This window comes from Vanacampus margaritifer, chromosome 19 (genome assembly GCF_051991255.1).
Source record: "Vanacampus margaritifer isolate UIUO_Vmar chromosome 19, RoL_Vmar_1.0, whole genome shotgun sequence".
In the NCBI taxonomy this organism is placed as follows: Eukaryota; Metazoa; Chordata; class Actinopteri; order Syngnathiformes; family Syngnathidae; genus Vanacampus; species Vanacampus margaritifer.
In genome coordinates, this window is record NC_135450.1 from 13,702,181 (window position 1) to 13,729,876 (window position 27,696).

At 36.8% G+C, this 27,696-nt stretch overlaps 3 protein-coding genes and 1 long non-coding RNA gene across 5 annotated transcripts in view; 3 read left to right on the forward strand and 1 right to left on the reverse strand.

Moving 5' to 3' along the window:
* The window catches only part of ryr3 (ryanodine receptor 3), an 87,298-nt gene extending 79,386 nt beyond the window's left edge, over positions 1-7,912 (reverse strand). For both annotated transcript variants that reach the window (XM_077552171.1, XM_077552170.1), the window contains exon 1: positions 7,740-7,912. In XM_077552171.1, coding sequence (XP_077408297.1) covers positions 7,740-7,787 — 48 coding nt within the window. In that variant the 5' untranslated portion in view covers positions 7,788-7,912. The remainder of the gene's footprint in view (positions 1-7,739) is intronic.
* fmn1 (formin 1) overlaps positions 1-27,696 on the forward strand; it is a 56,357-nt gene that overhangs the window by 23,891 nt on the left and 4,770 nt on the right. Inside the window, exons 3-18 of the mRNA XM_077552172.1 lie at positions 540-658; positions 9,651-9,710; positions 9,808-9,930; positions 10,339-11,559; positions 13,315-13,487; positions 17,779-17,884; positions 19,094-19,155; positions 19,402-20,006; positions 21,241-21,382; positions 21,495-21,582; positions 21,662-21,723; positions 22,603-22,691; positions 22,792-22,921; positions 24,362-24,508; positions 24,616-24,675; positions 24,763-24,883. Coding sequence (XP_077408298.1) covers positions 10,422-11,559; positions 13,315-13,487; positions 17,779-17,884; positions 19,094-19,155; positions 19,402-20,006; positions 21,241-21,382; positions 21,495-21,582; positions 21,662-21,723; positions 22,603-22,691; positions 22,792-22,921; positions 24,362-24,508; positions 24,616-24,675; positions 24,763-24,883 — 2,923 coding nt within the window. The 5' untranslated portion in view covers positions 540-658; positions 9,651-9,710; positions 9,808-9,930; positions 10,339-10,421. The remainder of the gene's footprint in view (positions 1-539; positions 659-9,650; positions 9,711-9,807; positions 9,931-10,338; positions 11,560-13,314; positions 13,488-17,778; positions 17,885-19,093; positions 19,156-19,401; positions 20,007-21,240; positions 21,383-21,494; positions 21,583-21,661; positions 21,724-22,602; positions 22,692-22,791; positions 22,922-24,361; positions 24,509-24,615; positions 24,676-24,762; positions 24,884-27,696) is intronic.
* LOC144039168 (uncharacterized) lies at positions 4,943-6,277 on the forward strand. The gene is made up of 2 exons (XR_013289378.1): positions 4,943-5,106; positions 6,209-6,277. It is a non-coding gene; the product is annotated as an uncharacterized LOC144039168 (long non-coding RNA).
* LOC144039746 (formin-like) lies at positions 15,449-16,267 on the forward strand. The gene has a single exon (XM_077553398.1). It carries the CDS (start codon positions 15,449-15,451, stop codon positions 16,265-16,267), a length of 819 nt encoding a protein of 272 aa, XP_077409524.1.

Consider the following 27,696-nt stretch of genomic DNA (forward strand, 5'->3'; position numbering starts at 1 on the left):
GTGGCCAAATTGGGTACAACATGAACTCCCAATAAAAGGCACACACAAACAAGGGTATAAAATAACGTAAATAAAATCGATTTTGGACATTTAAAATCGATTCTGAATCGTACTAAATGAGAATCGCAATTTTTTTTGGGGGGGAGGGGGGGGCACACCCCTATTGTCCGTCATTCCTCATGAAGCTTACTGTCCCTCCCTTTTTAAGCCTAACTTGAGCGTGTCCCAAGAATGCGGTGAATCCACGACCATCTGCTAGACCACTAAAAACCAGTATCAGGACTATGTTTAGGACCCTGGAGGTAAGTACGGGTCAGGTGGCAGCTCTACCAAGCTGCCAAGCGCGGAGCAGGAACTTGACCCCTCGTCATCCACCAGCTCGACCCCCCCCGCAGTAGCACTCAAATCGAAGCATCAGTTTGATATGTGCTGTTCAACCGGACTGCTGTTGCATACATTTACTTTTGCCGTCTTCTCTTTCAGTCCCTCATTTTTCTTCGCCGCACAACTCGCTAACGTGTCCTAACAGACCGTGACAGGTGTGTGTGTGTGTGTGTGTGTTTGTGTGCCGACCGGCCCCGTCACCGGAGAACCTCCGACGTCCTGCGCAAGTGCCATAAACTCTCAGCGACGGCTGCCCACGCGAACTTGAGAAAAGGTGATTCTGTCCGGTACGTCAGCGCGGCTATTTCGACTCGTGTGGCTAATAACAAGGAGGCCGATTACCAATACTTGGAAAGAGAAAATATTGGTGTAAAACAACAACAACCTCCAACCAATTTTGGTGATATCCCCCCCCCCACATATTTGAAAAAATATTGACTTTTTTTTATTTTTATCTTAGTCAAAAAATATCTTAGTTTTAAAATGTTACCAAAAGTTCTGAGACCTCCCAGGGTCATTAACATGTCTGAATGAGCTCGAAATTGTTTTCTATCGAAAAGTACTCCAAAATTTAAAATCATCTGAAATGTTGAATTTTTACTAGGTTTGTCAAAATTATTGAGTTAATTGGGAGTTAATTTAAAGTTCCTTTAGCACCAGTCTTTTTCTTTTTTTTTTTTTTTACGCGCGATTAATGACCGCCCCTTACTTGGAAACCCTGTACTGGGGGAATTCCAGTTCCAGACATGTCCACGTCAAAAATTTAGCAGTAATAAGTTGAATAATAATGCATATATTTGTGGAGACTGGGGTCAGGTTGTATTTTACAATTTAAAAAAAATTGCAGAATTTCACAAGTGATTTCATGTTAAAGATTAGATAGCTCTTAATATGAAAAGAAAAATGCACTGAGCTGTCACCAATGTCTTACAAATGCGATTATGCCATCTAGTGGCAGAAAAATGAATTCAACACAAATCAATATCACTCGTTTTTCGCAATACAGCACATCTTTTTCATTTTAACTCCATTTTATGACTTATGAAATTACCGTATCAATGACTAAAAGATGCAGCCATATTTCTATTAGGTTAAAAAAAATTCCACTTTCATGTTAAGAATAATGTGAAAATTTAGGGGGGGAATTATTGTACATTTAGAACATATATAAAATTTGCAATTAATCATAAGTTAACTATTGAAGTCATGAGATTAATTACGATTAAAAATTTGAATCGCCTGACACCCCTAATTTATGGCCGTCCTCTTATGGCCGTTTTACGATCTGGAACTAGAACTTAAAAATTTGAAGAATAGAAAATTGTGATTAATTCAAGAAGTTTTAAGGAAAAATGCTACATTCAGGATCTTTTTTTTTTTTTTTTTTACTCACGACTGCCACTTCTGGCCCAAAAGCGTAACTGCAGCATCTGTGTCGGGCTCATTCGTGGTGCGCGTGCGAGTACGTGCGCGATCTTAAAGCGCCAGCCACAGTTGACAAACAAATACATGACTTCAAATGAGGTCAGAAAAGCTCCGCCCCTCCCCCCCAAAAACTGTGGCGTGCGCAGGGTCCGCACACTCGACTATAAAGGGAAGATAAAAGCTGATAGGTGCAGTCAGAGTAAAACAGTCAGGGCTCTTCGTACTCATCTGGGCATGCATGATTTTAATATTGCCTTTTAAAAACGGCACAATGCATCTTTAAGTGTTAGTGGTATATGTAACAGGTATCGGTCTGAAAGAAGTGGTATCGAACATCCCTAGAATTGAGTACTTTTAGAGGCACCCGACACCAGCCACCGATACTTAATGCCAAAAAGATATCAAAAGTGTAAAAAAAAGTCCACCATGATTAAATCCAGTTCATGTTTCAAAGACATTCAGTCAAAAATGGATGCCGTCTCTCTGTCTCCGTCTTTTAGTCTGATTTTGTAAGTGAGATAGTCATCACTGACTCCTGGCTCAAAAATCAATAATGCACCACGCGCGTCTCAGCTCCAGATTTAAAACCAATCAATCAAATAAAATCATCTCCAGCAGTCAAGCAAGTCTTCTCGTATGCAGCACTGGCAGAGATTTATCTGCTGCTCCTGTAACAAATTGGACATTTCCAGCCTGGCATTGCATGTGTATGGCTTTATAGCAGCTTTTGCTCAGACGCAATGAGCGCGAGAATCCACAGCGGCCTCTTGGATGGAAGAGAAACCTTTCCGTTGTCCAAAACTTAGAAAAAGCTTTTTTATTGTACATTTAGAACAGATATAAAATTTATGATTGTGAGTTAACTCTTAAAGTCATGCGATTAATTACAATTAAAGATTTTAATCACCTGACGCCATTTATTAAAGACAAGATTAATAAAAAATTTGTAGCGATTACATTTTTTAATTGTAATTAATTGCATGACTTCTTGAGTTAACACACGATTAATCGCACATTTTATATCTGTTCTAAATGTACAATAACAAAAATGATAGGTTTTCATACTCTTCGTGACAAAAGTGGAGAAAAAAAATGTTAAACTAATAGAAATAGTTCAAATGTATTTTTGACGTTTTTAGCCGTCAATGGCAGCAAATTAATTAATTAATCGCTTGACTTCAATAGTTAACTCACGATTAATCACAAATGTTATATCTGTTCTAAATGTACAATAAAAAATGTTTTTCTATGTTTTCATAGTCTTAACAAAAGTGGAAAAAAAAATGTTAAACTAATAGAAATAGTTCAAATGAATTTTTGACGTTTTGACGAATGGCAGTGAATGAGTTAACGTAACGTAGCATGGGCCTGGTTTGCTAATCCTTAGTGCAAGATACCAAAAATGATTTTGAAGCCCTCATCGGGGTCAAATCGGTGTACCCGATCAATGACATCATCGACCTTCCCCTCTTGCGAGGGTGCGATTTGGAGCCGCAAAATATCTCCAGACGACAGCAGCTGTTTTCCGGACAGACGCGCACAACAAATAGCAAAAGGCACTCTCGAGCAAATCCGACAGCTTGATGGCAACCAGATGAATGTTTTTTTTTCCTTGGAAAAAAACAACAACACAGCAGTTAGTTAGAAAATCATTTCCGAATGAATAACGTATATGATATGCATCTTTTCATAACACAACCCCCGACACTGAAATGATGGAGCGTTCGTGTAAAAAGCAACGACCTGCAAGTGCAGCAAAGGTCAAATGATCAATAAGTCCATATAGACACATTTTCCCACCAGGGAACATTGCAGCCGTGTCTCAGATACAAAACTGCGTAAAATCGAATGTTACATGAATCAGCAATAAGAGTAATTTTTTATTTTTTTTATTCTAGAAAAATTCTAAAAAATAAAAAAAGGAAGGCAGAATACTAAAGTTAAGAGCTCAAAGATATAATGGAGTAGTTTTACTAAAATTTACTGTTGTCAAAGTTAAAGCGTTAACTGATTCATTAATCACAAAAAAATATTGGGGTCATTTTTTTGAGCGTGTGCAGTGGATCAAAACATTTTTTTGAAGACGTCCTCATAACATTAAATGTCAAAAGAATGAACACATAACCGGTGCTCTTCAAATTTGGCGGGAATTTTTTGGGGGGGGATTAAAAAAAAAAAAGGCTTTTTTTTATTAAGCAATTAATCTTTTGATCGTTTGACAGCTCTCCTAAAATTCTACTTAATGGTCACATATTTATGGGAGCTCATTCCTGCCATAAATAAATAAATAAATAAATAAATAAATAAATAAATAAAAAGCGTGAGTGGATTTTTTATTTATTTATTTATTTATTTATTTATTTGATCAAGATCTGGGCAAAAAAATCTTAAGGATTATATGATCCAGTTATCCACGAGCTTTACTAAAATTCTACATAGTGGTCACATATTTATGGAAGCCCATAAAAAAATATTATTATTATTATTATTATTTTGTTTTTTTATCTGTCAGAGTCCCGTTTGCGCCGGTGGAATTTGTTTTTAACCAAAACCTGTCCATAAAATATCAAGGATTATACGCTCCAGTTATCCACAACTTTTACTAAAAGTCACATATTTATGGAAGCCCATTCCTCCAATAAAAAAATTAATGGATAAATAAATAAGTATAATCCATCCATCCATTATCTGAACCCTCTTGTCCTCACGATAATTAATTATTATTATTATTATTATTGTTACTACAATGTGTTTATTTATTTATTTATTTATTTTTAATGTTTTTACTGGTGGAAAAAGGTCTTCCCAAACTTTTTTTTTTATTATTATAATAAAGAATAAATATATAATAATAATAATAATAATAATAATCCAATGACAGGCTTTTTTTTTTTTGGCATCCATACATATCAAAACCTATCTGACATAAAAGATCATTGTCATTTTTACTGTAGTCTGTCGACTCGATGTCTTGGTACAGAATGTAAGTAAGCTTTAAAGGTAGTAAAAAAAAATAATAATAAATCGACTGTATTGTGGTGACGCTGCAAATCATTCCAAGTGAGAGGCTGCCTCCCCACCTGCAGAGGTGTAACATTTTTCTGCCTTCACTCTCTTTTTCAAGCGCTCACTCACCACTGCCAACTTCGCTGACAATAAACTTCAACAGTGAGCTGAGAACGTGTTCCGGCTGCGGTCAACAACACCCCTGATGATAGTTTCCTCCACAAGCCCGACTTGGATTACTGAGGTGGAGGCGAAAACAATCCAACCCCTAACGAATTCAGGAACCGACTGGTTTGTCCATTTCCTTCTCGGGCTGCTCGATTATGAAGAAAATATTCGTAACGATTCATTGGGTAATCATTGAAATCACGATTAGGAAAATAATTTGTTTTTTTTGGGGACACAGTAAATTCTGTAGAGTAAATTTGACTGTTCAAAGTGGCACCAAATAGACTCCGTTTTAGAGTCATATTTACACTTGGAAGAGAGCAAAATAAAGAATTGAAACAAATACATAAAAGTCACTCAAGGGTTAAGGAACAAACTCCTTCAGTTTATATTATATAAATATTGCTTAAACATGTAAAAAAAAAAAAATCAAATTTCTTTGAAACATAATTATGCAAGTTCCTTTTGAGCCAAATAAGATTTATCAAATGAGTCATTTTAAAATAAAATAAAAAGTTGTAAATATACAAATTTAAACAACTGAAAATTTGTATTAACCCTATATAACGCCAAACGTATCATATTAAATACAAGACATTTTCAGCCCTCTATTTCATGAGTATAATATTTTTTGTCCCATTAAAACCCTGACACTTGCATTGCACGGATAATCCATTAGAGGGCAGTATCACCCAACGGATGGCTTTTCTAGCGACCTTGCAAAATCGCCCCAATTTATTAGATATTTATTAATAGTGGGAAACCCTATTTCTGATTTTTTGGAAATACTATTTAATACATTTTTGAAAGTTATAAATGCATGACTTTAAAGCTTTGTGACCAGATGTATCAAATATGACACAAATCTAAAGTCATATGTGGAAGTTAATTTTCAAAAAATAAAAATAAAAAAATGTTCAAAAGGACCAATAAATATTCTGAATTTTAATATTTGATTCAGGCTTAATAGGGTTAATAATATTTTATTTTTGTTTACGATTACGCCGATTTTGTTAGTGTGGCGTGTAACAATTGACATTTGTCCCAATACTTATGTCCATGCCCCGTTCCCACCATCACATATCCTGACACTTCCTTAAATTATTTCAAATCAATTGAGGTTAGATAACAAGGCTCAAGACCAGCTCAGGGGAGGGGGGGGGGTGGGGGGCGGGCAACCGGGGCACCCCCACCCCCACCCCTCTCAAATTGCTGTTGTCATCAGATGACTGGGATGCCACTGTGACAGTAGACGCCGAGCGACGCGGGTCAGCACATCCCTGGCATGGCGGGGGCAAGGACGTGTTAAGCGTCCCCTCTCCTGGCACCGGGTCTGAGCAAGTCAAGCCTCCGCATTAACGCGCACCACATGTCGATTTACTTATGGCTTTTATAGAGTGACAACACATTCGCACATTTGTAGATGTCATTTGATGTCAATGATTAGAATATGTATATAGTAGAGACGTGGTGACAGACAGATGTATAATGTGCATGATTATGTTGAAGGTTTTAGTCCAATCAGGTTTTTACTCAATACATTTATTTTTAATTAAAACTTTTTGGACCAATTTAGGTTAGGGCTGACCATGAGTGATATAGCCAAAAAAAATCTCGATTATTATTTTATTATTTTTTGTCCAGTCATTCAGGATGATTACTGCAATCTAATAAACCCAACAAATGTTTATTTAAAGGTTTCATTTGTTCATAAGACCAACATCTTGTAATAATCCAGAAGACAAAATTAAATTTTTACGATTTAGCAAATTTTCAACGATTCAATTTTCAAAATGTCGATTAATCGAATTAATTTGATGGATAGACAAATAACGATAAAGCTGTTCTTTCATTTTTATTATTTACAAAAAAATAAATAAAATCCTAACAAATCTCACGGGATGATCAGATGACGACACAATTTTCCCCTGACTTCAAAAATGATAGACCATAAAAATAATAAAGATCAGATGTAGATTATCAGGCTTTTTTACATACAACACAGGTAAGCGACACAACATGATTAGTTTGTAAACAGACACGACATGACGGGATCCAAGAGTCCATTTGAGTTTTACAAACAATCCACTTTGAATTTCCAAAGGTCAATTTGCATACGTGGATTTGATGTTGAAATAGGAGCTCAAATTCCCGGCATCCATTTGGAGTCTGAATGCAGCACTTCTTACTCGACAACCTCAAGCCTACGTGTGGCAAGAGAGGGGAGAACCCCAACATGCATATCATTTACAAAGATAACTCCTGCACATGCCTATCCACAGATGGGACCCCCGCCCCCTCTCCCACCCACCCACCCACCCCCCCACCCCGTAAGCAATCTGCGTCAAACAACCAAAATAGTCCGGACTTGCGTGCGCAATGTGTGCGCAACTTGTTTCAACTATTTTCACGGCGCAAATAAGGAAGAGACTAAATCTGGGAGTCGAAAATGAGGCGAGGTTTTATTGTACTGGGAGCATCCAAAGGTGGGGCGAAGTTGCACCTGCACACCGGATCCTCATTGGCATTCCCCACCAAGTGCACGGGGACAGACGGCGGCGTGGAATGCACACTTCAAACTTCCCAAAAACGAGCATAATGCATAATAAAGCCAACCAAAAAAAACCTATAGCATCCAACTGCAGCACAAAAAAAAAAACAACAACAACGCAAACGCGCCTAATTGTCCATTTGTAGCGGAAGGGGAAGCTGGTTTGGGCTTGGCGTCAAATAGCAACGAATTCCGAAATACTTACAGTTCTCAAGAACTGGATCTCGTCCTCCCCTTCTCCGCCCTCGGCCATGGCTGCGAACGAGCCCGTTTTTTGCTCACGCGACGGAAGCCACCGCGGACTGCCGGCGAGAAACGCGACGCGGCGCTCCTCGAGCCGTTATTAGCGTGGAGCTCGTCCAAAGCCATATAGGGAAGACCTGCCGGTAACCCCCCCCGCGAGGAGCCCCCCCCCCCGAGCCCTCCCTACCTCTCTCTCCTCCTCTTCCTCCGAAACAGCATCAGCAGTGCGGACCAGCACGAGACAAAAAAAAATGTATCGTAAATGCAAAATGTCTTCGTCGCGTTAATATTGACACGAAAACAAATTATAAATAAATACACTTTTGCCTGTTGAAATGGGGAAGCACTTGCATCTTCTTCTTCTTTTTTCTAATGGTGCATTCGAGGGAAAAGTTGAAAAGACGCCGTGGTAAAAAAAATAAATGTACATTATGTTGGACCAAATAAAAATACAGAAACATTCGATTTATAATCTTTGAGACAAAGTCTAACTAGATGTAGTAAAAGTGATTCATAATCATAAAGACCCAAAGTACCAAAAAAAAAAAATCACAATTAAATGTTCTTTACACTGTATTCTGATTAATAGCAATAACATTTCTAATAACATCTCAGGCGGCGGCCATTTTGTCACTTGCCTGTCGACTGAAAATGACAAGCTCAGCCGTGATTGGTCGTTACCTGAGCCCTGAGCAACTGTGATGTCATTTTCAGTCAAATCTCAAGTGGCAAAATGGCCGCTCCCGGGATGGATTAAAAACAGCTACTTAATTCATATTCGCCAAAGGCAAAATTAATCAGAACTAGACAAAGTGCTGAACACTGAATGCTTGTGAAATCATTTCAGTGAACTCATAATGCATTTCCTGAAACGCTAGTCAGTTGTTATACGTGTATATCACTTAGCATAACGGCCATGGATATATTTGCAATGTACAGTCGCAGGTGGGATTCGAACCCGCAACCTCCTGGCTGGGCGTCAATGTCAGTCCCATTGAAAACGAACGGGAAAAAGTTGATATTTAACGTTAAATTGCGTGACTAATGTGAGAAATGTGGAATCAGACGATATGTACCCCGGCAGGCGTGAATTTTTGAAGCAAGAAATAATAACGGTTCGAAACAATTTTCAGCATTCCCACAATGATGTGTTTAGAAAAAAACTATTTTTTAACTGATGGTTTATGATGGTGGAGAAAAAATAATTTAAGGAACAAAAATTGAAATGCTCTTAAAGACCTTAGTCATTTGCATGCAGCATAACAGCTAAATGCTGAAGCACCATGTTTGCTTTGAACCCTGGGATCCACTAATTGACAGCACTTGAGCAACCTGGTGGTGTTTTTTTTTTTTGTTTGTTTTTTTTTTTTTTTTAAGTTCCAAGCCTTTGTGATGTTTGCAGGATCAATGACGTGACGTCATAAACATAACAACCGATATCCTCAAATCACTTTCCCGCTCTTATTTTTTTGGGGCACATTGAATCCTGTTTTCTCGTACACGTTCAGCGGCAGTAAATGTTTTCTCCTTCCGGGAAGCCGCTACGGTAACTCCCCTTCCCACCTCCGCCCGGTATTTCGCCGATTGCTCTAAAAGGCTTTGAGATCATTCCGTGTGTAATCGTTGGTGATTTCTAGTGACAGTAACAGCTGTCGATTTCCCTTTAACGTGCGTGTAATCCATCGGAAATAAGCTTGGGCAAGAGGGTCCAATTAGGCCGGCGCACGCAGCGAGGCAGGTGGAGCTCACGCTGGTGACCCCATGACCTATTTCGTAGCGATAACGAGTTGCTAGAAGGCCGAATCAGCTTGACACTTTTGCACATATCAATTTATTTATTTTTTTATTTTTATTTTTTTCTCTTCTTTTCCAGAAAAAAAAGCACATATCAATTTCTACCGGCGGCAGAAAGTCCGGAACTGCACGCTTGCTGGTTTGCATCTTTTGAGTTATGGTCTAAATCCAAGTAGATTAGATCGATTTTAAATCTTGACGGAAGTCGCCGTCTGTTTGTTTTATGTTCCTTTCAGGGCTTGTCAGTCTTGAGGGGGGGGTGGGATTAGGAGTCGTGATTTCCATATGGCTCTTTTACTCCTCCTGGCAGTGGGCAGTCGCGGCGACGCTCGTTTGCTGCTGCAGAAGTCCAAATAAAGGTATGTGTAGCATAAATGCGATATGTAGCTCCTTTGCTTATTTTGACATTTTTTAATCCCCAATAGGAGGTTGAATTAGATCAAACTGAAGTTACGCTCTGGAAAAGTTGCATCAGCTCTACGTGGATGATCATCGGACCATAAAGTCCTATATTGCGAATCCATCGTAATTATTATTTTTTTTTTGGAGAGCTCAGTATTGTTCATTCGGTAATGTTACCGATTTGACATGTCATCATCATTGCGCTCTTTTTTTTTTTTTTTTGGGTTATGTGGGTGAGTATGCGTGCGTGCGTGCGTGCGTGTATTCATTAGTTCACCTAAAACCTATTAAAAAATCCCATACCTAAACCGAACACTTTCAGCCAGAGTCGTGAGGCCGAATCCATCTCTATTGATGACTTAAAGGAACCATCGCCCGATATCTGCGACCGATATCATCACGAAGGGCGCCCGACGCGTCTTTGCCCCTCTACATCCCCGTCAATGAGATGAGCGTTGAGAGCCTTGGCAGAGGTCCAGCTCCTCCTCCTAATGAACCTCAAGACCACCATCCAGGACTAAACTGCTTTTACACGGAGGAGGGTCAGGTGGAGACGGACAAATTCAGACCCGCCGACCGGTCTGAGCGGTTGCTGCTGCGTTCCGACTACCGGACCTTCATGAACACGGGAGACCAACAAGGGGTGAGGATTGAGACAAAACCCGACGGGATCCAGAGATCAAACAGAAGACCGGGTGGGGTTGATAGAACTTTGCTTTACCTTGAGGGGACACCCACGTCTCCACAACGGACTACAAAGTCCAGAAGGATTTCTAAAGTCTGGATGACGAGCGGTCCTGCAAATGAGGAGTCGCTTGAAGAAGAGGGGCGCTTGATTTGCATGTCGGCCTCTTTGGGGAAAGGACAGGACGAAAGGGGGTCTTCCCGTCTCAACAGGAAATGTCCTTTCTCAAGCAGAGAGGACGAGATTGATCAGTCGGACCTCTCTGAGTCAGATGTCGATTGGGAACCAACCGAAGACGCAAACAGAACCACGGGACAACCAAAGGCCGCTTCTCAAAACGAAGACGTCCTTCCGGGACGGTCGTCTCAGACAACCACTGCGGCATGTGTAGCGAGAAAGAGTCTCACCGGTTCCAATTTGATCCAAAGGAATGGGAACGCAAGCGAGTCAACCCGTCGCCAAATCCAGACCCAAGACGAGGGGTACGAACTCGACGGCGCTCGGATGGTCGATGAGCTCCGTCGTCTGTGCGAGGAGTTGAACGAGAGTCTTCGGCGAGCTTTGAGGATGGAGGGCGAAAACAAAGAGTGGTTGTCACGATGCGTCCAAAGAGAACACGAAATAGGATCGATCATTTCAAGTGCCGGAACCGTCAACAGGTCCTCGACATCTCCCAGCAACGCCGCCGCTTCGTTCCGCTCGCCTTCGTTCGCGTCGAGACGCAATCGGCATGGAGAGGACGTCTGCGGCCAACACGCGTTGCGGACGAGCTCAGCCGAGGACAGCTGGAGTGAAAAGGAGAGCTTGGATTGGGCCAATCACAGATGGAGAGAGGAGACGCAGACACACAGCAGATGCCTCGGTCAATCCCACGTGGGGAAAGATGACCTGCTTTCTTCAGGTAAAAAAAAAAAAAAAAAAAGTTTTTTCATCCAGAAATTCTAACATTTATTTACCAGTTTATTAAAAAATTTTAAAAAAAAAACTACTCATGGGTTGAAAAACGAACCCAGAACCTTCCGTTTGGGATTCAGCCACTTTTGGTCTCATTTTGGTCTAATGTTTCTTCAGGTTAAAAAAAAGAAGAAGTAATATTTACTTAAAAAAATAATAATAATAATATTTACTTAAAACAAAGAAAGAAAGTAATATTTACTTAAAAAATAAAAAAAACTAACATTTTTTTAATTAAAAAATTCTAAGTAACTTTTACAAGGGGAGTATTGAGGACATTTTACCATTTTAAAAGTAATATTTACTTAAAAAAAATAATAATAATATTTACTTAAAAAATATATATATATTTACTTAAAAAAAGAAGAAGTTATATTTACTTAAAAAAAAATATTTACTTTAAAAAAAAGAAGTAATATTTACTTAAAAAAAAAACTAGTAACATTTTTTTAATTCAAAAATTCTAAGTAACTTTTACAAGGGGAGTATTGAGGACATTTTACCATTTTAAAAGTAATATTTACTTAAAAAAATAATAATAATATTTACTTAAAAAATATATATATATTTACTTAAAAAAAGAAGAAGTTATATTTACTTAAAAAAAATATTTACTTTAAAAAAAAGAAGTAATATTTACTTAAAAAAAAAAATAGTAACATTTTTTTAATTCAAAAATTCTAAGTAACTTTTACAAGGAGAGTATTGAGGACATTTTACCAGTTTGTTAAAAAATAAAATAAATAAATCCTCATGGGTTGAGGAACAAACCCAGAACCTTCAGTTTGGGATTCAACCACTTTTGGTCTCATTTTGGTCTCATTTTTCTTCATGTTAAAAAAAAAAAGAAGTAATATTTACTTAAAAAAAGAAAAAAAACTAGTGAAAAAAATTCATTCAAAAATTCTAAGTAACTTTTACAAGGAGAGTATTGAGGACATTTTACCAGTTTGTTAAAAAATAAAATAAATAAATCCTCATGGGTTGAGGAACAAACCCAGAACCTTCAGTTTGGGATTCAGCCACTTTTGGTCTCATTTTGGTCTCATTTTTCTTCAGGTTAAAAAAAAAAAAAAGAAGTAATATTTACTTAAAAAATAATAATAATAATATTTACTTAAAAAAATAATAATATTTACTTAAAAAAAAGAATAAGTTATATTTACTTTAAAAAAAAATAATATTTACTTTAAAAAAAATAAGTAATATTTACTTTAAAAAAAAAGTAACATTTTTTTAATTCAAAAATTCTAAGTAACTTTTACAAGGAGAGTATTGAGGACATTTTACCAGTTTGTTAAAAAATAAAATAAATAAATCCTCATGGGTTGAGGAACGAACCCAGAACCTTCAGTTTGGGATTCAGCCACTTTTGGTCTCATTGTTGCAACATGGCCCTGGTTGATCTCTTATACTCTGCTGTCACCTGCTGGCTACCATTGCTTTAAGCGACCTCTTCAGGTCAGAAATGGCATCACAGCCTTCTGTATGCTCTAGCATAAAAAAAAAACATACCAAAAAAAAGTATTTTAAACGGATTTATACGTTTTGGGGTTTGAATGAATTAATTACGCCGCAACCCTCAGGTGAGAACCCATATAAAAACAATCACTCAAAAATGTGCCATTCCGCGTGTCAATGAACCGGGATGCAGCACTTTTTCGAAATTTCTTCAGTGGTGATTCCGCTTTGTCTTCTCCAGACAAAGCTCTGCAGAAACAGGAGGACTTCTGGCAGCAGGAGTGGGAGGAGTCTCTGTCGTTCCGCAGGTGGTTCTCTCATCCCTCTCGACCCGAGCTCATTGACTTTCTGCGCATCGCCGCCCCCGAGGACGATATCAGCCGGACGCCCACTCCCGCGTTCCCGGAGCTTCGGGTGAGGAGCGTCATCACGGGTTTGATCTCCTGTCATTGTTGATTACGAAGCATCATTCATGCAGTGGGGAACGATTTAGTTCAAGGTCAACGATTTGAAAGTCAAAAGCACTAAATTCCAAGCAAGGTACAACGAGCAATGTGGATCGTAATGTTATTTCTTTGTCACTTGCTTTAATGGGTTGTATAAATGATACGGCCTTGAATTCATGCCTCTTACATAAACATAGCTTACTTGGAGGCCACAAAGTCCCGCTGCGATAAAATAAAAGCAATTTAAGACGACGACAACAACGTCTCCGGCACAGAGATCCCCACCAGAGATAGCCACACTGTGTTTGTATGCTGTAACAATATTGATCGTGGGCTCCGTCGCTCACCTGCTGGCTATAACGTCAGAATACGAGCAAACAAGGGTGTGGGGACCTGAGAAGTGACAACAAAGCAAACAGGTTGTGAAGAACACATTTGATAGATTTTTGGAGAGAAAAAAATCACACACAAAAAAATATGTATATATATATATATATATATATATATATATATATATATATATATATAATTTACTATATTATTGTTTTTAATATTTTTTTATTTTATTACATTTCATTTATATATATAATTATTTACTATCATTATTTTTGTATAACATTTTCATTTTTAGTTCATATATATATTTATTTACTATCATTATTTTTTTTTTATTTATTCTTTTATTACGCTTTCATTTTTAGTTTATATATATATATATATATATATATATATATATATATATATATATATATATATATATATATATGAGTGACAGAATAAATATATATATATATATATATATATAATTTACTGTATTATTATTTTTAATATTTTTTTATTTTATTACATTTTCATTTTTTATATATAATTATTTACTATCATTATTTTTGTATAACATTTTCATTTTTAGTTCATATATATATTTATTTACTATCATTATTTTTTTATTATTTTATTACGCTTTCATTTTTAGTTTATATATATATATATATATATATATATATATAATTTACCCAATTATTATTTTTAATATTTTTTTATTTTATTACATTTTCATTTTTATATATAATTATTTACTATCATTATTTTTTTATTGCATTTTCATTTTTAGTTCATATATATATATATATGTATATATATATTTATTTACTATCATTATTATTTTTTATTTTTTTTTATTTTATTACGCTTTCATTTTTAGTTTATATATATTTATATATATATATGAGTGACAGAATAAATATATATATATATATATTCTGTCACTCATTACAGCCCTTTGTAAACTTTGAGAAGTGTGTTTGATTCTGTGCGAAAACAGATTAACCCTATAATGGCAGTACTACGCCACCGAGAGGTCCAGATGAACCCGCCTTTGCTGCACAACACGCGCGCAGGAGCCATGAGACCTCCCGGCCATCGCGACTTGCCAAACCAAACGTTCAAACAAGTGATTCGTGGCAGTCCTGTTTAGCTTCCTTGCAGCTGTGGGCGTGGCCTCCTTACGAGTGCATCAGGGCGCCGTATTTTGCCTTCAGGATTCTACAGGATGAGGTTGAATATGATGGAAGTTGGTCAGAAGGAACCAGGAGGAAGAATTTGGTCATGCTATGTGAAGTTTAAGGACATTTCCACGTCTATTTTCCACTTTTTCGGCTGTGAAAATTAAGGAATCTGCCTTTCGGTACGGACCAATTCAGACAAATGGCGTTCACGTCTGACTCACCTTGACTGACTTTTGACTTCCTTTTTGAAATGGAGCTAAAGTCACACATCCTCACATTTTTCCGGGCCCTTCCAGAGGAGCACAATGTGGACGTAACGCGGGAGTTTGCTGATCTGAGAGTAAAGACTTTTCAAGCAACTCCACCGGAGGACAGCAATAACTCTTTACCGTATGTTGTATATCTTGCTGGGAGAGAAGATAGGATGACCTACGACCTCGAAGGCGAAACAGGAAATCACTCAGAAGAGAAAAAAGATCAATTTAATAGAGGAGAAAATGGTGATGATAAAATAACTGCTGCCTCTGTAGTTGGACATTTAGAAATTAATCAACCTGATCACTTGTCCACCAATTTCATTCATTTTGAAAATGAAGAATTTGCTTTGAATCGAGTTCCCAAAGCCAAACGGCTCCTGATTACGGTAACTCGGACAGAACATCCCGTCGAAGACGAAGGGTCGAAAGTGGAGCAACAAAGCAATCGGTCGCCCTCACCTGCATCCCCCGCGGACAACCAGGCGCATCTCCCTCGCCTCTTTAGCGATCTCCGGGTGCTGAAAAAGAACACGGTCGGACCCGTGACCCGTGACACCGTGGCTCAAATCCAACCTTCAACCCAAGACGTCCAGACGACAATCCTCCCCGAGACCAAGATCCAAGGAAACTTCCTGGATCAGATCTCCCTGCTGCTGAACCCCAACAGACGGACCGATGAGCTGGAGGAGAAGCTGGAACTTCTTGCACAAGCAGGAACCAAAGAGAACGTGACTGAAAGTAGTCCAGAACTGCAGATGGATGACCTTCGACCCCAGGAGGACGCTTTGGCAAAAGCGCCTGTATCGGGTGCCGAGGCGGCCTTTCATGCGTTTAAAGCTTTTTTTACACCGAGGCCACTGAAGAGGGAGAAGACGGACCAGGACGCAGTCAAAAAAAGGACCTGGACGGAGAAGGATGCGCTGAAAGCATTTTTTGAAAGAACTTCCAACAAGACCAGCGAGAGGAATACGGCAGCTACCGTATGAAGAACATTCTCCTCAATACAAATAACCGTTAAGTCGCTATGGCTGTTTATTTATTGCTCCATTTTACTACAACAAACGAGGCAAAAATTAGAGGAATGTACAAGAATCTGAGTTCACAATAGAATGTTTGATTATTGTAGTCAATATTTTCACACCATAGCAAACAAACATGGCTGAGAAGTCATTGTTTTTTTGTTTTTTTAATTCGTAATTAATCGCATGACTTCAACTCTTTGACTGCCAAAAACGTTAAATAACGTTTAGTAAAATCCTATGGAGGAGTGCCAAAGACGTTAAAAGACGTTTTTTTAAAACAGAGGTGAAACTAACCATTTTCTATTGTTGATTACTCAAAAATGGAATAAGGTAGAAACAAACTTTTTTTCTGATGAAAGATGAGAGTCCAATCTTTCATTTGGTAGTATGTGCGTTTCAATAGTCCAAACACATATTTTTCTGTGGACCTTGAAAGATCAGTCAAAAATGCTTAAATCGGCTGGCACCCACGGCATCCCTTTTCTGAAAACGTCTGGCAGTCAAAGAGTTAATAGTTAACTCGTGATTAATCGCAAACTTTATACCTGTTCTATATGTACAAGAAAATATTTTTTCCTACGTTTCATACTCGTTAACATAAAAGTGCGGGGAAAATGTTACACTATTAGAAATATGGCTGCGTCTTTTATTCATTGATACACTAATTAAATAATAATTCATAAAATTGAGTTAAAATGAAAAAAGATGTACCGTACTGTCAAAAAAAAAGTGTGATACTGATTTGTGTTGAGGTCATTTTTCTGCCACTAGATGGCATAATTGCATTTGTAAAACATTTTCACTTCATATTAACTCATTCACTGCCACTGACGGCTATAGACGTCAAAAATTCATTTGAACTATTTCTATTAGTTTTTAAAAAAAATTGTTAACAAGAGTAGAAAAACCTAGAACTTTTTTATTGTACATTTAGAACAGATATAAAATTTGTGATTAATCGTGAGTTAACTAGTGAAGTCATGCGATTAACTACGATTAAAAATTGTAATCGCCTGACACCCCTAATTTTCACGATCGCGATTAATCACAAATTTTATATCTGTTTTAAATGTAAACTATTAAAATAAATTAAATAAAATAATAATAAAATAATTTGTGGCATTAAAGGAACTTTAAATGAACTCAAAATCAACAGACTAATTTTCCCTAGTTTTATAGAAGCCGAATCAAACTTAAGTAGCATTTAGAATTTTAAAGAATCAAGATTTTTTTTTTATGTCATCATGCTTTTCAGATATGATAAGAAGTAATCGCAGTATGTAACTCCATGTTAGCTCTGATTGTCTGTTAACATTATCGTGTAAATTTTAACCAGTCTTGACATAAACTATGCTCTGTACAAACAAACAAGAAAAAAAGTACTAGCTGTGATTCATGGTACAAATAGTGTGATATAATGTGATGTTTAACATACAAACCCACAATCTTTTTCTTTTTCTTTTTCTTTTTCTTAGTCCGAAACAACCAGCCCAGTAGAAGAAGAACGAACTCCTGGACGTTTACAAGCCGTCTGGCCTCCACCCAGAGAGGAGAAAGTTGGTTTGAAGTATACTGAAGCAGGTACTGACACACTGTTAAATAGTCCAAACATATATATAACTTCTTAAGTTAAAAATAGACACAAAGATTTGTCGGGAAAAGTAACATTTTTACTTTGGCTTTTTTTTTGTGGGGTCATTTGGTTGACTTGTATAATAAACAAATGCAGTCCATCCAAATGTTACATCATGGATCTTATAAGATTGTGGTGAAAGGTCCAAATTAAATACAAACATTTTCCTATATTGAGAACATTCAGGAGATGTGATGCGATTCCAAAGCATATAGACAGAGGTAGTGTTTGCTAACTTGCTATCATCGACAATGTATCGCACTTCCCTTAAGGTCAACACAAATCCGCCCTGCTTGAGTCCACGGCAAACAAATCTCGTTGACCTTGAAGTCCGGATATGCTAATTAATGTGTTCTTCAACAATACTTCAACACATTTATATTTGTCATCCAAACCTACAATTTAAGCAAACACAAATAGGTGGGTTTCCATCCCCCTATTTTTATTCGAATTCTCAAGAATTGCAAAAAAAGTAACTGAATGGAAACGCCAGAAATTCGAAAAAGGTCCAAAATTCGCAACAACAAAAAAAAGAAAACGTTTTTACGCTTGGAGGGGGTGATTTTTGAAGCGTATCAAAAAAAGGAAAATGCGAATAAGCGACTACAAGACCGGATATACGTCGCACGTTTCGACCTATACTACGTCACACGCACGTTTGTAGTCACAATAAATGGCGGATGATAAAGTGATGATAAAGAAACACGATTTTTTAAAAAATAATTAATTAAAGAAAAAAAACATTAATGCAATTTTAGATGGCTTTATTAACATCAGCTCTCAATGTAACGACACACTTCACTTACATGCGGGAGGGAAGCCAACAAGAAAAACTACTTCCGTTCAGTCCTTCAAAAGCATTATTCCCACCTGGAACTCCCCATTGTCCCAAAGTGCCGTCACTACAACGTCATCTCGCGACGCATATTCGCAAAAAAAGAGCGGATGGAAACGGGCATAATCCGTTTTGTGCGTTTTCACAAAATTCGCATAAAAATTTCGAAACATTTGGATGGAAACCAATGAGTCACCATTCTGATTAGTTTCTGCTGGTCGACCACATGGCCTCTCCTGCCCTCTAGCGGTTGAAATTTGTCAGTGCAACTTTGAGCGAACCACTGTATAGAAAAAATGGCTCCATTGCTGTCTGATTTTAGAGCACCAGGCAGCTCTTCTGCAGTTGAAACGAGAATGCAGAGAAGAAGTGGAGAGGTTACAGGTCAGTGTGAAAGATAATATTGTTCTGTTAGGTAAAGTAAAGTCGAATTGCTTTCCACAGTCTGGGTGAACCTGCTCGAGAGCCCCCGGGGACAAATTAACTCACACAACTGGTTTCATTCAGCATCGGTTAAACACACAAATTATCAACAGACTTCAGCTTCATTTCACAAATATTGATGAATAAATAAGTACATGGTGACAAATAGGAGTGTGACTGATCTGTCTTTGTTGACCACTATTTCAGGAGGACTTCAGCCAGGAACTCTCTCAACTAAAGGTTGAAAATGAGGTCACGGTATCCCGTCTGGAGCGCACCCTGACTCAGCTGCAGGCTCAGTTTGGCGCCCTCGGACGTGGCGAGCTCAGAGACGCTGGCGTGTCCACACAAGATGACACATTTCCACACAAAGACTCCCGCGCCGTCTGCATCCAAACTGACAGGGAGGACTTCGTCAAGAGTGATGACGATGGGAAGGAGAGAGACTGCACCCAAAATCAGCACAGGGTGACCCCTAAAAAACTAGACTTGGCTTCCATCAGCTCGAGCCTGGCAGGGCCGCGAGAAGGAGGCCCGCCGTGTCCATCTGTGGGACATCATGCACCGATCAATATTATCACTCCACAAATATTGAAATCGTCCCTGCCGCCGCCACTGCCGCCGCCGCCTCCACCTGCTCAATTTATGTCAGCTGCAGTGCCCCCACCACCTCCACCCCCTCCATCCACGATTTCACTTGTCACTTCATCGATGCCGCCATCTTTATCGGCGACTCCCAGAAAACCTGTGGTTGAGCCTTCGCGTCCCATGAAGCCTCTGTACTGGACCAGAATTCATATTGAGGACAACAAGTATGTTTACAGCCACACATTGTACTACTGAGTGGTCCCTTGCTACTTCGCGATTCACTTGCGGATTTTTATTTTATTTTACTTTCCCTCCCACCCTTTTCAATAGTGAGTACTCTACAAAATTATTTATTTATGCTGCTATTTTTTCCCTCTTTTTGTAATATTTGAGTAAACAAAAACAACTCTTTCTTTAATTCAACACAATCTCTTACGTTTTTAAACAAAATATAGAATATTTGGTAAATTAAAAAACGTGTACTAACTAGTATGATAGGTATGCCGGTGTCGGTACCAGATGTGATCGGGCTGCCAGATCGTATCGGGGTCGCCTAACAAACACGTCACGCTACAGGATTGGCTAGAAATTATCCAATTGATGACAAAACTTGGAAAGGAAATATTGAAGATGTAATTTAAATACCAAAATGTACGGGCTAAAATTGTAAAAACGTCAATAAACCTAAGAGTGTAAAAGCAAGATATATTGAATAAATAGATTGAATAAATGATAAATACACAAATTAATTGCCTGAGCTGTGACAAATATTGTCAGTTTAGATTGCTAATGTGGTCCTTTTATCATTTAGACTATTTTTGTGATGTATTGTGAATTGTGAACTGCTAAAAAAGAAAACAAACCGAAGTGAGTCTGAATCGCGCTTTTTTTTTTTTTTTAGCGCTGCTGTACTGACGTCATCGGCAAACTCGACGGCGCTTCAATCTTACTTTTTATTTTTTTCTTAAATCTTCAAGAATCCTGCTTTTATATTATTAGGTTTATTTACGTTTTTACTATTTTAGTCCATACATTTTGTTATTTAAATGACATCTTTAATATTTTCTTTCCAATGTTTTGACGTCAAACGGATGAAAAAAAAAAACTTTATTGAAGAATTGTAAACGGATATTTCCAGCCAATCCCGTAGCGTGACGCCATCGGTAGGCGACACTGATACAATCTAGCAGCCCGATCACATGCACCAAAAAGCGAAACTGATTTACCAAATACTGGAGTGCAAACTATGATCACAATAATGAACAATATGTTAAAAGCAAATAAAAATAGTTTTAAAAAATAAAAATAAAATAAACAGAATTTGTATCCACCTCTGTGAACTTCAATGACATTAAAAATGCTTTTAAATGAGAAAAACAAATTCATATGTAAAGACAATACAAATGGAACTGCGGTTTTGACTAAATAATATCAATATTGTTTTTGTCTCTTTCTCAGGAACACCACGCTGTGGAATGTTTTGGAAGAACCGCAGATCATGAACGCGGTTGAGTTTGAGGATCTGTTTGCCAAAACCGCCACACGACTCAAGAGAAAACCACTAGTGGAGAATTATGAGAAGAAAACAAAAGCAAGGAAGGTAACGTTTACGTATCATGTCATTATTAAGGCGGCATGGTGGAATATTATTCACCACGACGTTCTGGATTTGACCCCCGAACCTCAGCCGTGTGCATGTGTTTGTGTGTTAGATCATTAAACTGCTGGACGGTAAGCGCTCTCAGGCTGTGGGCATCCTTATATCAAGCCTCCACCTAGAGATGAAAGATATCCGACAAGGTCAGTAACGGACCTCTCGTTATAAAGTTTTCATATATTCCTTTGCAAATGTGACCTTTCTTTGTTTTATTTCTTGCAGCGGTTCTGACTGTGGATAACTCCGTGGTGGACCTTGAGACTATTGAGGCGCTTTATGAAAATGTGCGTATTACATAGTAGTATTAACTCATTCACTGCCATTGACGGCTATAGACGTCAAAAATTCATTTGAACTATTTCTATTAGTTTAACATTTTTTTCCACTTTTGTTTCCAAGGGTATGAAAACCTGGAGAGAAAAATGTTGTACATTTACAACAGATATAAAATTTATGATTAATCGTGAGTTAACTATTGAAGTCATGCGATTAATTACGATTACAAATTTTAATCACCTGACGCGATTTAAAGAAAAAAGAAAAGATTGTTAAAAATTAGGGACGTCAGGTGATAATTATTTATTTATTTATTTTCTAGAGCTCAGTATTGTTCATTCGATTTGACATCATCATTGCTCTCCTTTTTAAAAAAAAAAAATTTTTTTAAATGTTTTTTTTTCTTTCTCTCTTTTTTTAAAAAAAAAAATACATATACATATATATACATACACACACATATATATATATATATTTTTTTTTTTATATGTGGGTGAGCATGTGCGTGCGTGCGTGCGTGTGCGTGCGTGCGTGTGTGTATTCATCAGTTCACCTAAAGCCCATTAAAAAAAAAATCCCATACTAATAATATAATATAATAATAAATTGCCAAATTCAGAAACATCAGGTGATAATTTTTTTTAATTAATCGCACGACTTAACTAGTTAACTCAATATTAATCACACATTTGATATCTGTTCTAAATGTACAATAAAAAAACAATTCTAGGTTTTCATGCCCTTGTTAACAAAAGTGCAAAAAAATGTTAAACTAATAGAAATAGTTCAAATGAATTTTTGACGTCTATACCCGTCAATGGCAGTGAATGAGTTATTGAGCAATTGTGTATGAAAATGTCACTCCAATGCTAATGTCAATATGTCAGAGAGCTCAGCCACAGGAGCTGGAGAAGATCAAGACGCATTACAACACGTCCAAGGAAGAAGAGGTTAAGCACTTGGACAAACCTGAGCAGTCAGTATAAGCACAGCATAAGTGTGGTTGATTGCGTGTGAACAACTACAATTTATTGATAACCACATCGTCCCCCGTGTGGGATGTTTGTGCCATCCAGGTTCCTGTATGAGCTCTCGCAGATTCCGGATTTCGCGGGCCGGGCTCGCTGCATCATTTTCAAGGCAGCCTTTAATGATGGGATGGCGTCCGTTCAGCACAAACTGGACATGATCGCATCTGTGTGTGAGGTAGGAAGGAACATGGAACAGGAAACACCCATATAAGAGCATCTACTGTATTGTGGTTATGATGCAAGTCCCCATGAAAACATTCATTATTATTATTATTATTATTATTACATATCGTCGCTGCTATGTGATAAACACTTACTTTACATTTCTATGTTTTTGGGATGAAATTGAATGCAGACGTCCCAAAAACATAAAAATGAGTGCTGTTAAAACGTTAACTGATTAATTAATCACAAAAAATTATCACATTAATCATGAATTAATGCAGATTAATCGCACTATTAACTCATTCAGAGCCATAAATTCCTTTTTTTTAAAAAGATTGTTAAAAATCAGGGGCAAGAGGCATTTTTTTTAATTTATTGTAATTAATCGCATGACTTCACTAGTTAACTCGCGATTAATCACAAATGTTATATCTGTTCTAAATGTAAAGTTAGTAAGTAAGTTGACAAGTAAGTTCAAATAAATTTTTGACGTTTATAGCCGTCAACGGCATTGAATGAATTAAAAAGAAAAAAAAAAAAAAGGAAAGAAAATATTATAAAAAATTTGGGGCGTCAGGCGATTAAAGTTTTTGATCGCAATTAATCTCATGACTTCTCTAGTTAACTCGCGATTAATCACAAATTTCATATCTGTTCTAAATGTACAATAAAAAAATTCGAGGTTTTCATATTCTTCTTAACAAAAGTGGAAAAAAATGTTAAACTAATAGGAATAGTTGAAATAAATTTTTGACGTTAATCGTGATTAATCAAAATTCTAAAATGTGATTAATCTGATTAAAAAATGTAATTGTTTGACAGCTCTAGTAAAAATCTAAAAAGTAAAAAAAAATGGGGAAAAAATGGACATGAATGTTTTTCACATAGCAACGAGGAAATATAATATTGTATAAAAAAAAATGTCTTTCCAAAAAAAACAATACTCAATCATTTTAAAGCAACATTGTGTTTTTCCTTAAAATTGCCTTAAATTAATGGCAATTTTCTGTTATTCTTATTTCTAATTTCATGTTCCTGATAGTAAAATGGCCCGATACCTGGTATCGTTAATACTTGCCCATCCTTACCTTCGATGTATAAAATCTCCCCCAATATTGCATTTTCCATTAAAAATGTATGAAATTTATGACAATTTTCGTTTCCTTTAAGTTCTCATTTCTGGTTCCTGATTATAAAATGGCCACAAGAGGGCGGCCTTGCGATTACTGTTGCCTTGAAATAAGACCGGTTATCAGCCCAATATTGATACCTGGTGTCATTATTCGCCAATCCCTAATTAAAATTTCAGGATCTGGTACCCATGTATATATAGAGAGGTCAAGTTATACATTCCAGGAGACAAAATCCTTTGGTCTGAAGTGCTCACTAAATTGTTGTCACTGAACAGGCCTCGTTTAACAGGAAGTTGCCCGTGTGCTTTTATATGAAGGCTCTTTTGGGAAAAAATGGCGTGAAGGAAGTGCTTGGTCTGATCTTGGCTTTGGGCAATCACATGAACGGCGGCAACAGGATTCGAGGGCAGGCTGACGGCTTCGGGCTGGAGATCCTTCCAAAACTTAAAGATGTCAAGAGCAGGGTATCGAACCTCGAATGTTGGGGAACAGCTGTGGTCTCGATTTTTCATTTTCATCGGGTACTTTGAAGAGCAACATTTTTCTTCATTTTTTTTTTTTCGCCCTCTAGGACAATCGCATCAGCCTTGTGGACTACGTGGTGTCGTATTACCTTCACAATGTTGACAAGGTAGTATCATGAAAAGACATAAACGCTCGTTGTCTTACGAACTCAAGTCCAAGCGCGGTCGTCTGTGCTTTAATGATTCTTTGCCAGAATGCCGGGACAGACAAGAGTACCTTTCCACTTCCTGAACCTCAAGACGTCTTCCTGGCATCACAGCTCAATTTTGAGGACCTCAATGCGGAGCTAAGGAGGCTTGGGCGAGATCTAGCAGGTGTGTCATTTTACTGTCTCCTCGCTTTTCTTGGGAGTCATTCAATTAACTCATTCATTGCCATTGACGGGTTTAGACGTCAAAAATTCATTGTAACTATTTCTATTAGTTTAAAAAAAATTCCACTTTTGTTAACGAGTATGAAAACCTAGAGAAATTTATATATATATATATATATATATATATATATATATATATATATATATATATATATATATATATATATATATATATATATATATAATAAAATTTGTGAGTTACCTAGTGAACTCATGTGATTAATTATGATTAAAGAAGTTTAATCGCCTGATGCCTGATCTTCTTTTTTTTTGTGTGTAAAAAAAATAAATAATAATTTTAGTTTTTTTTTTTAATAGTCTTTTTTTATATATTAAAAAAAAGATTATTAAAAAATTAGGGGCATCAGGCAATTACAATTTTTAATCGTAATTAATCGCATGACTTTGCGAGTGAACTCACGATTAATCACACATTTTATATCTGTTGTAATACAATTAAAACACTTCTAGGTTTTCATACTCTTGTTAACAAAAGTGGGGGAGAAAATGTCAAACTATTAGAAATAGTTCAAATGAATTTTTGACGTCTATAGCCGTCAATGGCAGTGAATGAGTTAATAATCTTCTTTTTTTTGTGTGTAAAAAAATAATAATAATAATTTTAGTATTTTTTTAATAGTCTTTTTTTATATATTAAAAAAAAGATTATTAAAAAATTAGGGGCATCAGGCAATTACAATTTTTAATCGTAATTAATCGCATGACTTTGCGAGTGAACTCACGATTAATCACACATTTTATATCTGTTGTAATACAATTAAAACACTTCTAGGTTTTCATACTCTTGTTAACAAAAGTGGGGGAGAAAATGTCAAACTATTAGAAATAGTTCAAATGAATTTTTGACGTCTATAGCCGTCAATGGCAGTGAATGAGTTAATAATCTTCTTTTTTTTTTGTGTAAAAAAATAATAATAATAATTTTAGTATTTTTTTAATAGTCTTTTTTTATATATTAAAAAAAAGATTATTAAAAAATTAGGGGCATCAGGCAATTACAATTTTTAATCGTAATTAATCGCATGACTTTGCGAGTGAACTCACGATTAATCACACATTTTATATCTGTTGTAATACAATTAAAACACTTCTAGGTTTTCATACTCTTGTTAACAAAAGTGGGGGAGAAAATGTCAAACTATTAGAAATAGTTCAAATGAATTTTTGACGTCTATAGCCGTCAATGGCAGTAAATGAGTTAATAATCTTCTTTTTTTTTGTGTAAAAAAAAATAAATAATAATTTTAGTATTTTTTTTAATAGTCTTTTTTTATATATTAAAAAAAAGATTATTAAAAAATTAGGGGCATCAGTCAATTAAATTTTTTAATCGTAATTAATCGCATGACTTTGCGAGTGAACTCACAATTAATCACACATTTCATATCCGTTGTAATACAATTAAAAAATGTCTAGGTTTTCATACTCTTGTTAACAAAAGTGGGGAAAAAATGTGAAACTATTAGAAATAGTTCAAATGAATTTTTGACGTCTATAGCCGTCAATGGCAGTGAATGAGTTAAAAACAACAAATCACCCCTACAGATATTTACTCGCATACTGCGTGACCAGGAGAGAATTAGCGGTCATTTTGTTGTGTGTTTTTGTTTTAAGAAGCCCCCTAAGAAGCCCCCTAATCAATGCAGCTGTCAATGTTTATACTTTGGACGAAAGGCCTTCAACAGAATCTTGCATTATTTCCCCCGTTTGCGACGATGCATTTGTTTGCGTTCGCTATGCGTCTGTATCGAGAGACTAGCAGGAGTCTTGGAGCCGATACTGGCCTGGCGCCTTTTAGATCCAGCTTCTAATCCTTCGGGCCCATCAGATCTCTCGTCCCTTTGTGCGCCGGTCCTGTCGCCAGTCAAGGTAGACCGTAGCTTGCCACTTACGTAATCTCCAGACCTCTCGTATCTGCGCCATCTGTGCACGGGGCCTCCACACGGACCCGTAACCATCTCGGCTGTATCGGTCCGGGCTCCAGTGTGGCCCCCGAGATGTGCGCCCGAGATTGCTTTCTTTAGCTTTCAACACAGCTTTGTTAGTATCGGCTTCATCAAGCCAAACGGCCGCGCAATCTGGATGGTCCGTCGCGGCTTCTCATTGTACCGTCTGTTTGAACCGTCGTCATTGTTGCTCTTCACTCTTACTAGGTTCGCTTGTGGCTTGGTATATATAAAAAAAAAATTTTTTTAAAAAGCTACCAGGCGGAGTTGTAATCCTTGTTGAATGTTGAATTTTTACAATTTATAAATTACCGTTTACTGTACTGAACTTTTTTTTTTGTTTTTAAGGTATATAAATTACAGTTTTAAAAAATTACAGTAATAGATTTTTACTAGGGGTGTCAGGCGATTACATTTTTTAATCGTAAATTCATCGCATGACTTCAATAGTTAACTCACGATTAATTGCCAATTTTGTATCCGTTACATACTCTTGTTAACATAAAAGTAGAAAACAAATTTAAACTAATAGAAATATGGCTGGTCATTGATACAGTCATTTCATAATAATTCATAAAATTGAGTTAAAATTTAAAAACATGTACTGTGTGGTTAAAAAAAGGAGTGTGATATTGATTTGTCTTGAGGTCATTTGTCTGCCACTAGATGGCATAATTGCATTTGTAAGACGTTGACAGCTCAGTGCATTTTTCTTTTCATATTCAAAGCTATCTAATATTTAACATGAAGTAACTTGGGGAATTCTGCACATTTTTTAAATTGTATA